Here is an 11,276-nt window from a genome sequence, read left to right as displayed (position 1 = left end):
GCCACCAGAGGGCGCTGGTGCGGAATTTAAACGGCCATATCTCGACGTGGGTGGTTTGGACTGGAAGAACGGTCTCTACGTAACGAACACAGCAATATCAACCATGTCTCGCTCGCCCACATGTGTGTGTGCACAGAACCAAAACAAAACTTTGAGCGAAGCCAGCTCCCCATGAGACCCGGGGTTTGGACTGGGGTGTGCGGGGGGAGAGCCCCGAGTGCACCAAACTGCCCCCCTGCTGGCTCCGATTTGGGGGGCGCCACGGAGCCGCCCAAACAAGGCCCCCCATTCACCTCCATTCATTTGGATTATGTCAGTGATAGATAGATAGATAGATAGATAGATAGATAGATAGATAGATAGATAGATAGATAGATAGATAGATAGATAGATAGATAGATAGATAGATAGATCATCATCATCATCATCTTCATCCGCTTATCCAGGGTCGGGTCGCGGAGGCAGCAGCTCCAGCAGGGGGCCCCAGACATCCCTTTCCCTAGCAGCATCATAATTTCTCTCTCATTCTGTCATTCTCTCTGTTCATCTTTCTCCCCCTGCCCCTTTCTCTCTGTATCTTTTATTCACCCTCCCTCCCCCCCTCTCTCTCTCTCTCTCTCCCTCTCTCTCTCTGCATTGTTTCTGACCTGACTGTTTCCTATTAGACAGCCTGGACTCTGCCAAGGGCTTCCCCATGTCTCCAGGCACAGAGAGGAGTGGGGCAGGAAGGGGGGGGGGTTAAGGGTATAGTGTTTCTGGAGTGCCTGTGGTGCTACCCTGCCCCTTCACTCAGAAGAGCAGCCAGGAGAGAGAGAGGGAGAGAGAGAGAGATGGAAGGAGAGATAGACGAGAGGGTCATTGCTGAGATTGTCACAGGGAGGGAAGGACATACTTGGGGTGTATGTTTGAGTGTGTGTGTGTGAGGGCAATCTTACTAAGGGAGAGAAGGACAAACAGGCCAACAAGATGAGCCGAACCACCTTCTTTGAGGTAAGACTTGGAATTAAACCTGATCTAGTATTGTTGTTTAATCATCTAAAGTTCTGTTAATACGCAAGACTGTAAAACAGATGTTAGTGAAGCCAGTGTAACATAACCAGCATCAGAAAGTTGGTCAGGAATGTTCATTAGAATAACATTGGTCACATCATTCCAGCACTCTATTCCAGCTGAATCTGAAAGATTTGTAGGAGAAAGTTAAGAAACTTTCACTATAAAAGCAACTGCATGGTTTCCATTTGAAATTAGTCTCGTTGAGGAAATGAATATATTATTATTATTATTATTATTATTAGCTTTTGGGTTAAATTCTAGTCTTATCAGTTGGCATGTTCCTATTCCTAATTGTTAAAACCACCACATAAGCTTCTGGGCAACAAAACGGATGAATGCCCAACGTATTTAGAGATCTCCCTTAGTGTGGCAGACTCATTATAACTTGGTGAAATCCATGTATGGTTTGCTGGAATCCAGAACGATGCAGCCAACTCCTCAGGAACTCCCAAGGCCCCTCTCTGGTCCCCCTGTCAGATTTGATGTTTATAATGCGTGGTGTTGTTGGCATGGCCCTAGACATGTACTGTAGCTGTTGCCCATTTCTCTTTGCCATGTGTCTGATTAGCATGTGTTCCAGCCCGCAGTGCTACAGGCCTCGTCAGAAATGCCTATATGTGTCATTCGGTACAGGAGCTACGGACCTGTCATCCCATGTTAATTTATAGCTTTGCTTTGGCATTTGTGCCATGTTTCAGCGCTAGTCAGTTACCGGGAAGCCATGTGTCACATTAGCATGCATTCCCATAGCTCTGGAGCTACACGCTGCCTCAAGCCCTACAGCCATCCATTTGAATGCTACGAAAGAATCAAACAGAAGCAAATGTTGAAAGATGCTTCTCATCTGTCTTGTTTGTCTTCACGCGCCGTCGGGACTGCTCAGATGCTCGGCATGCTGCTCTGATCTCAGAACCATGACACACGGTTCATCACAGACCGTTTCATTGTGGAGGTGTAACGCACCTCTGAGCCCTCAGCAGAGCTGTCAGTCATTACTAAGAGCATGTTGCTCATTACTCCAGCGTTCACCGTGGTGGAGGGAAGGGTAAGACAGATTTAGGACAGCCTGTCAATAGGGAGCTCACAGAAATCAGCCAAGTGCTTTAATCGATCACTCGTCCCCCAGATTGTGGGGGAAAAAGGAGACAATCTACAATAGAGGCTTTGTCCGGCCATCCGTGCTCCTGAAGAAATGGAAACATGGCATCATCTGTCCTACCTGTCAATGCAGGAGCGTAGGCAGCATGAACTGTGCTGATCCATGTAAAGCGTTGTCCACTACATCTTATGATCACAGATATATGGGACACTTTAGGGCTCCATAGGGGTTTGAGATCAGCAATTACCAATTACACTCATCAGATGAAGTGCCTTTGCCCCCCCCCTCCCTCCCTCTCTCTCTCTCTGTCTCTCCCTCTCTCTCTCTGTCTCTCTCCCTCTCTCTGTTGCACGATGGATGCAACAGTATTTGAACCACTAAAAGAGACCTGTAAAAGAATCTCAATAGACTAGGACTAAATAAGGGAGGAATAAAATATCTTTCTCTTTTTCTCTGTCTACAGTCATCAGCAGGCGGCCGTGGGCCTCTGGGGGGGGGGGGGGGGGGGCGACATCCCTGATAATTAGATTAACAAGAGCACAGCACACTGTTTTACAAGAACACGGGCCCATGATATATGACACCCAAGACGATCCATTGCCCTGTAGGACAAACACCCCCCATAATGCAGTTGGCATAGACAGAGAGAGAGAGAGAGAGAGAGAGAGACCTCCTGAGATGCCCTTTGTGATGCACAGAGGCATCAGCCAACCAGGTGTCTCTCTGATTGTCATGACAGCGGAGGAGGAGGTGGAGGAAGCAACCTTTTGTTTAGTATAACAGGATACCTCTCCCTACACTCTTTCTCTCTCTCTCTCTCTCTCTCTATCTGTCTCTCTCTCTCTCTCCTTCTCTTTCTTTTCTTCCGCTGTGCTTTCAGCAAATCCTATCCATTAGAGGGTTATTAGCTACACTATCCTGGCACTTTATCTACGACAGCTCTGCTGAGCAGCACAGCATGGAATGCTTTCAGGGCACCCATCACCAGCCTCCATATGCATGCTGTATATCAGAAGTGATACAGCCTGTAAGATTCAAAATAGCAGCAATGCAACCTGGGGGATAAACGCATCTCTCCGGGAGCGGCCCCCCGTGTATGTTCACCTCATGCCGAGCAACAGTCTTTTCGATTTCTCCAGCGATGTTGTGTTGTGATGTTGAGTCATGATACCGTACTATGATGGATGGGGAGGATCTCAACCAGCGATCTGCTGGAATGAAACAAACAGGACTTGAAGAGCATTACCACTGTGTAGAGCCTGTCCATGACAAGGAAGAACATTATCACTATGTAGAGCCTGTCCATGACAAGGAAGAGCATTACCACTGTGTAGAGCCTGTCCATGACAAGGAAGAACATTACCACTGTGTAGAGCCTGTAGTGGTTATGACTGAATGCTCTCACACAAACACAGACACAGCAGACCATTGTTGTTTGATTAAAAAATAAAAAAAGGTCTACTGTTTGATAAAATCAGGCCAGGTCCAGCCTGGCTTACTGTATGTGCGTGGCTGGCTTGTTTCTGTTCAGGACTGGTAGGACGGAAGCTAGTCATGACACTGAAATAGCTGTGAATTGAAATGACATGAAATAAAGTCTGATCAATTAAAGGGGAACGCCGCTGTCATAGCAAGTTTAGCTCAAATGCCGCTTTGTCCTCAATGAAACCGATCCGTACACACCAACATTTAACCGATCCATGCAATAGTAAGCTAGCTCCTTTTTCCTCTGTGCGCGCACCCCCTTTATAATGGAGGTTTATGGGCCTCTGTTAAACTATGATAAACATGCATTTTCGAGGCAGGAAGCACCAGGAAGCCCCTTACCGGTCTCGGTAGAATGTTGTCTTGTGAAATGAATCGCCATCCCCATGTGTTGACGTGTTAGGCATGGCTAGGAGGATGTAAACAATCGTCTAGCTTTACCGCGGCGGAAGTTTACAGTGCGAAAGGTATGGTGTAGTGCGTTCGGCAAAATAGTTCTGGCTCAAATGGAGCTTTTGTTTCAATATTCGGTTTGAGAATGCGATATATTTCACATGACAGCATAATGACACCAGTAAGATCACACCCTGCCAAGCTGGAAAAAGGAGCTAGCTTACTACTGCACAGATCGGTTAAATGTTGGTGTGTACGGATCGGTTTCATTGAGGACAAAGCGACATTTGAGCTAAACTTGCTATGACAGCGGCTTTCTCCTTTAAGATAGGTCTTGTCGCATGGACACATCAGTTCCAATGCTTTCAATGCTAATCCATCACATAGGAGAGGTAGGGGTACACAGGTTTCCCGTGTGGAGTGGAGGTGAGACTCCGACCCCTTGGGACAGAATGGGTCAGGCGCAGTGCAGGGCAATCTCCATGCACCCACCAGACCACTCAGGGGCTGAGTTGTGGGGTCTGTAGCGTGGATAGTGGCGTGGTGGCGAGACTCCACCCCCTCGGGTCAGAGCAGTTCAGGGTTAGTCCAGTTACTTCTGGGCAATCTCCATGCACTCACTGGTGAAAACCGTGTGTCTCTAGCCCACTCAGTGGCTGAGTTGTAGGGTCCGTATGCATGGATAGTGGCGTGGTGGCGAGACTCCGCCCACTCGCATCATATTGGGTCAGGGGCTGTGGACCCCTCTCTGGGCTACCCACCTGCGCCCAGCACTGCCCCCCCACCTGCCAGGGAGGAAGCCAGGGAGGGAGGGAGGGAGGGAGTGACAACCGGACATTTGCTATCATTGGTGCGCTGGCTTACAGCCACGCACAAAAACGGTATGCAAGTCCTTACATCTAAATACAAGCTAAGGTTGATCTGATGTTGATGTTTGAAATATTAGGATAACCCTTTGAGATGAACTATCGTGTTTTTCAGGGGGTCCTAAAGAGTCCTAAAAAACGCCAGGTCTGTTTGCTGGGTACTTCATCAGCCAGAGCTGCCCAGACCATACACAATAACAAAAGGCTACTCTATCTACCATTTATGGCAGATAATGCTCCGACTGCAAGCCAGCCACAGTCCATCTTCAAGCCGTTGCTGACAGCGTTGTAGACTTGGATCAGCGTTTCCTGCTGAAAGGTTTACTGCTGAAGTAGTGTGCAGGGGAAGACTCGGACACAATGCCAAGATGCTATCAAGAGATTAGAACGCAGAGCGTATCCTGATTTATCACCAGGATTACAGAGAGAGTGCTTGAGAGGGTTAGTTTCCTCTGCACATGAGAGAAATGTACACATCCGCTGGAGACTCTCCACTGAAGATTTAGTCTGTAGTAGGGATGTAACGATAACCGGTATAATGATAAACCATGATAAAATTGGATTACATTTATCGTGATAAAATTATCACTAAAACTGTTTTTGATTTCTTAAGGCATTTCTGCTTTATTACGACAGGACAGTGTAGGTGACAGACAGAGAGCAGGGAAGACATGTAGCAAAGGGCGCGGTCTGGATTCGAACCCACACCGCTGCAGAAAGAACTAGCCTTTACATGATAAGCGCCCCAGCCCGGTGAACTAACGGGGAGCCCCAAACTGGGTTTGATTCCTGCGCTTTTAAGAACTCAACTGTACTGTCCCTAAACTGGGTTTGATTCCTGCGCTTTGAAGAACTCAACTGTACTGTCCAGCATCAACCAAAGTTAGCAACAGTCTCCAAGATGCATTATTTTAAAGTTTATGCAAAAAAAGTGCATAGTGCTGTTAATTTTATCTGTGGTTTTCAATTTGATACTTAGTGAAATGATTTCAGAGACTATCAGTAGTTTTAGAAAATGTTCAGCATTTTTTTCTGCGATAATACTGATAATTTTGGTCACTATGAAGGTGATAAGATATTTTCACACCATTCCATCTCTAGTCTGTAGGCTTACTCCAAGAAGCTACCCCCCTGGGGTTTAGTAGGTGACCACCTTAAAGGAGTAGTTTGGTATTTAGCATCTAAGCATAAGCATCTACGCATAATCCCTGTTATAAGATTATTTACAATCATATATAACGGTCCATTTTAACATTTTGACAGACTTTGCACTCAGGAGATACTTAGTGCTACAGTAAGCAGTACACAATAAATTTCTATGGGCATATTAAGGCTCATGCGGAAGGACACAATGAATCTCTATGGGCCTGTATATGTATGTGTATGCCCATATAGATCCATTGTGTACTTGGCAGTGACATGAGCACTGAGCACTAATATCCCAAGAGTGCAAAGTCTGTCAAAATGGTAAATGGACTGCACTTATATAGTGCTTTTATCCAAAGCGCTTTTCAATGGCCTCTCAATCACCCATTCACACACCAATCACCAACCAGACAGCTTCCATGCAAGGTGCTAGCCTGATCATTGGGAGCAATTTGGGGTTCAGTGTCTTGCCCAAGGACACTTCGGTATGTGGAGAAGCTGGGATTCGAACCGCCGACCCTACGATCATTGGACTGTGTATATGATCGTAAATAACCTTATAACAGGGCTAATAATGCAAAATACCAAATCAGTCCTTTAACGTCTGGTGGGCGTGTCTCCTATAGGTGGAGGTACTGGATGCCAGAACCAGGCAGCAGCTCTGTTTCCTGGACAAGGTACGACCGTGGGAATGCTTCTGTTCAGTTGTATTCCAGATGTTAGTAGAAGTTGTAAATGCATAATCTCAAACGACTGATGTTTTGAAATTGACAGTTGCCAACCCTGGCTTTTGGATTTTACTTCTAGGTGGAGCCCAACTCGACTATAGGAGAAATCAAAAGTCTTTTTCACAAATCATGTAAGAGTTTCTTTGTTATGTCATGACAGGTTTTAAAAGCCTGATACAGACCATTACACTAGACTTTCTCATGGCCAAGTGCCTGTGTGAGTTGTGTTTGTTTGTTATTTACTCCTAAATGAATGCAGCAATGGTTACGTGGCCAGTGTGTGGTTGGTCAGAGGGAGGGAGACTAATTAAATTAGGACTGAAGCCAAACCTGCTTGTGTTGGTGTGTGTGCGTGCGTCTGTCTGTCTGTCTGTCTGTCTGTCTGTCTGTCTGTCTGTCTGTCTGCCTGCCTGCCTGCCTGCCTGCCTGCCTGCCTGCCTGCCTGTCTGTCTGTCTGTCTGTGTGTGTGTGTGTGTGTGTGTGTGTGTGTGTGTGTGTGTGTGTGTGTGTGTGTGTGTGTCACAGATCCTCAGTGGTATCCTGCCAGGCAAGCGCTTAAGCTGGACCCCAGTAAGTAAACATATTTTGATTACCTAAGCGATAACACCTCATGGTAAATTGCGGTTTTAATAGTTATCGTTTCATATTCCCATTTTCTTTACAACCTTATAACTGATGAGCAAAGCAAAGTACTAAGGCTACACAGTCTAATTTAATAGAACTGACCGGAATGTGGTTCAGACTCTAAAAATGTCTTTCAATTATTACCGCCTACGAGGTGCAGTTAGAAGCAAAGTCACCTTGAGCTGCCAGGAAAAGAGAACATGGAAAATTGAAGAACTCAGGCACTGACTCAGAGGAGAAAGTATTTTTAGAATGATTATATGTTATGTGCAATGAAGCTATTGCCATGGTCTTAATAGCTGGGTAGCAGTGCATTCATTATATTGTCTGTTAATGTCACAAAAGAATGTCTGAACAGCAGAAATGTAACTTTAAAACTCCCAAACCTCAATTTTTCAGAAGGAAAACCACTTAAAGACGATGAAATATTGCAGAATCTACCTGTTGGGACCACAGCAATAATGTACTTCAGAGACCTAGGTCCGCAGCTTGGCTGGACTATGGTCAGTACACCTGCCCAAACACACACAAAAAATCACAGTTACAGAGTCTAATATAAATTCAATCGGCTACACTTATTTAAATCTCCAAACCATTTGACACTAGTCCTCTCCTTGGACCGGCAGGTGTTTCTGGCTGAGTACATGGGGCCTCTGTTTGTCTACCTGCTCTTCTACTTCCGCCTTCCCTACATCTACAGACACAAGGATGCCTTCACGTCCAGCCCATACCCGGTTGTCACGTAAGCCAGCCACTCGCTGACCCCCGACAGTTCAGTCACATGAACAGTTAGAGAGGAGATAAGAAGTGCTTTGTCTTTCATTACTCTTCCTCCCCACCCCCTCCTCCTCTCTCTCTCTCTGGCTCAGGCTCGCCTGTGCCTGTCACACGTTCCACTATGTCAAGAGGTTGATTGAGACTATCTTTGTACATCGTTTCTCCCATGGGACGATGCCTCTCAGGACTATAGTCAGGGTAAATCTATCCACAGCACAGCGAATACAGCGGCTCATGCATGGATGCAGACTCCTCCGATGGTCATTTACAAAAAGCATAAAACAAGGATTTCTGATGACTACCACACCATCGTACCATCTAAGGCATTTCCATATATTAAAGACACCAGACATTGTGCCAGTAAATCACCTTGGAAAATAGGTTATACAAGTATAGAGGGACTTTGATTATTATCTGGTTGTATGCTATGAGCCAAAAACGCTTTGTTTCTTTTAGAACTGTGTTTATTACTGGGGCTTTGCAGCATGGCTAGCGTACTACATCAACCATCCTCTCTACACCCCACCCTGTAAGTCAAACTTTTATTGTCTCGCTAACATACTACTACTACTACTACTACTGTGCTTGAACCGACCGATGGAGTGTTTACTACTGAACTGTGTGTCTCTCTGCAGCCTACGGAGAGAAACAAGTGAACTATGCCCTTGTCATATACATGGTATGTACCGCTGACAGCTCCCTGGAAGCTGGTGAACATGTCATACCTCTTAACCGTGCATGGCTTTGACGTGTCGGTGGTACTCTGTTTGTGTTTTGACTCCGGACAGCTGTGCGAGGTTGGTAGCTTCTCCATTCATTTGACCCTGAATAACCTGAGAGGGGAGGGTACGTACACTTCACTCCATCAATATTTTACCAGCACCTATTCTCGCGTATACTCCTTCAGGACCTCGTAACCCCAGGCGCAGTCTGATGTGATTCATCAAAAGTTGGTTTTCATCACAGGTCCCAAGTGCAGGAAGTTCCCAAATCCGACAAAGAACCCTTTCACCTGGCTCTTCTTCTTTGTATCCTGCCCTAATTACACCTATGAGGTGAAGACAGTGTGTGACAACGTGCATTGAATGTTCTGCTGTTAATGACAGTCATTTTCTAAGATGTCATGTGTGCCTGCTAGGTAGGAGCCTGGGTGAGCCTTTCAGTGATGACCCAGTGTCTACCAGGTACGTTTGGTTTTCTTTTCATATTACATTTATTCATGTTTTATATTCCATTTATTCATATTTCATATTCCCTTTATTCATGTTCCATTCTCAATTTATTCATGTTTCATACTCCATTTATTCATGTTTCATGATCCATTTATTCATGCTTCACATTCCATTTATTCATGTTTCATGATCCATTTATTCATGGCACCACCACCCCGAAAATCTGTGACAACATTTCTCCGTCCCTCAACAGTGGCGTTGTTCAGCTTCGTGGGGTTCGTCCAGATGACCATCTGGGCCAAGGGGAAGCATAAGACGTACACCAGGGAGTTCAAGGACTACCCCGGCCTTCGCATGGCCATCGTCCCTCTCTTTCTCTGATCACAAGAAGCATTCACTTTAAGACCCCCCCTGGAACTCTCAGTTTTGATTGGCGGTTATTTTATTGCGGGGGGGGGGGGGGGGGGGGTTTCAGCTGTCTGCTGTCAGTGTGATGATGTATTCAGCCGCTGGTGGTGTGAACATTAACGTCAACATCTTAAAGGGATGGGATCACCACCAGTGTGGGGATTTGTAGAAGTGGTGTGGTTGATTAAATGAAGGTTTCATAGGAATTTGCAAATATCCGTTGACAGAAAACAGTTAAAAAAAATCTATAATTTAAGAGTTTGCCGTTCAAGTCATTATTTCACTATGATAAACTAACTGCCTGATTTAGAAAATGATGCTATATGTTCAGGGCGTGTTGGTATTCTCACTAGTAAATGATAGTTGGAGAAAATGAATGAATGTAGGATAATATGGTCTACCTGTAGTCATAATTTGTTGCACATTACATGTTACAGTATTATGACACAGAACTAGTCCTACTTCTCGTCTTCGGGTTGAGTTTGATGGACAGAGTTTTGTGGGTGGTGTTTGTGAAGGAGAGAAAGTGGACTAAAAACTGTTGGGAGAACCATTGAGAGACATGGTAGCATTTCACACGGTGATGTTAGTTCTAAAACGGAAGCATTTATTTCTACTCTACACTGATAAAGAGTTCATGTTGACTCTAAACAACATTACAGGGATAATTTAGTAATTAAATCATGTATCAAAAAGTAATAACAAGAAATGGTCTCCAAATCTCAGGTGCTTCCCTATCTCTCACTGTTTATATTCAAAGTGTAAATATCAAATAAATAATTTTGATCAATTAAATTAATCTTTTTTTTCGCCAAAGAAGAGACAGACATTTTCCACAAAGGACCCATGTTTCTAGAAAATATTTAATTGACACTATTCTCATTTCATTTCAGAGATATTTTACAATTTTGTGAAATTCTATGCGGCCAGCTAGTCATGAGTTCAAAAGCACTGGTTATTAGCACAATTCCATATGCATACGACTTTCCTCACACAAAAAAGCATAACGTTTGAACAGTAAATTAATGGCGTACAAAGTCACGTCATCATTTAAATATGTAATTTCATAGCAGCAAATGCATTTATACAATCAGCATCTATATTGCACTAGTAGATTATCATTATATCAAAAACCAAGCACCAATAAAGTGCTAAGACTACAGTATAGCTTGCTCATACTTTAAACTCCTAATAAAAGGCCAAACAAAAAATATCTTTCTTGGCATATGAAGCGCATACAGCCTATTGTCACTTATTGTAACATAAACCTTCCATGACTTGTCTTTTCATATTTTAGCAGACCTTGTTATCACAGCCGGTTCAATGCAATGTCCACATTACATCTAACTATAAAGGCAGAAATCTCTTTCCTTCCATCCTTCCTTCTATCTCGGGAACCCTGCACTGTATGAAGTTGATATGCAGCAGGTGTATTGCTCAGGACCCTAGGACATGCAGTGTCACATGTAAAGTTGTTGGGATCAGTGGTTATTGGTTCTGGAAAAAGAAAAAGAAAACGCCTGTT

General features: G+C 44.6%; 2 protein-coding genes across 2 annotated transcripts in view; one reads left to right on the top strand and one right to left on the bottom strand.

The window, feature by feature from the left end:
- Positions 1–966: 966 nt before the first annotated feature.
- tecrl2a (trans-2,3-enoyl-CoA reductase-like 2a) lies at positions 967–9,724 on the top strand (the record flags this gene model as incomplete). Its single annotated transcript, XM_084443465.1, has 13 exons — positions 967–990; positions 6,669–6,719; positions 6,850–6,901; positions 7,296–7,340; positions 7,794–7,897; positions 8,021–8,136; positions 8,264–8,369; positions 8,628–8,700; positions 8,807–8,850; positions 8,960–9,017; positions 9,138–9,226; positions 9,310–9,355; positions 9,597–9,724. 13 exons carry the CDS (start codon positions 967–969, stop codon positions 9,722–9,724), a joined length of 936 nt encoding a protein of 311 aa, XP_084299591.1.
- Positions 9,725–10,851: 1,127 nt separating this feature from the next.
- The window catches only part of LOC311312839 (retinal-specific phospholipid-transporting ATPase ABCA4-like), a gene marked incomplete at its 5' end in the record, with an annotated part of 43,835 nt that continues 43,410 nt past the window's right edge, over positions 10,852–11,276 (bottom strand). Inside the window, one exon of the mRNA XM_084442845.1 lies at positions 10,852–11,276. This exon is cut by the window's right edge and continues 702 nt beyond it.

The sequence above is a fragment of the Borostomias antarcticus genome (assembly GCF_949987555.1).
Source record: "Borostomias antarcticus genome assembly, chromosome: 9".
In the NCBI taxonomy this organism is placed as follows: domain Eukaryota; kingdom Metazoa; phylum Chordata; class Actinopteri; order Stomiiformes; family Stomiidae; genus Borostomias; species Borostomias antarcticus.
This window is presented reverse-complemented; position numbering and strand designations above follow the sequence as displayed.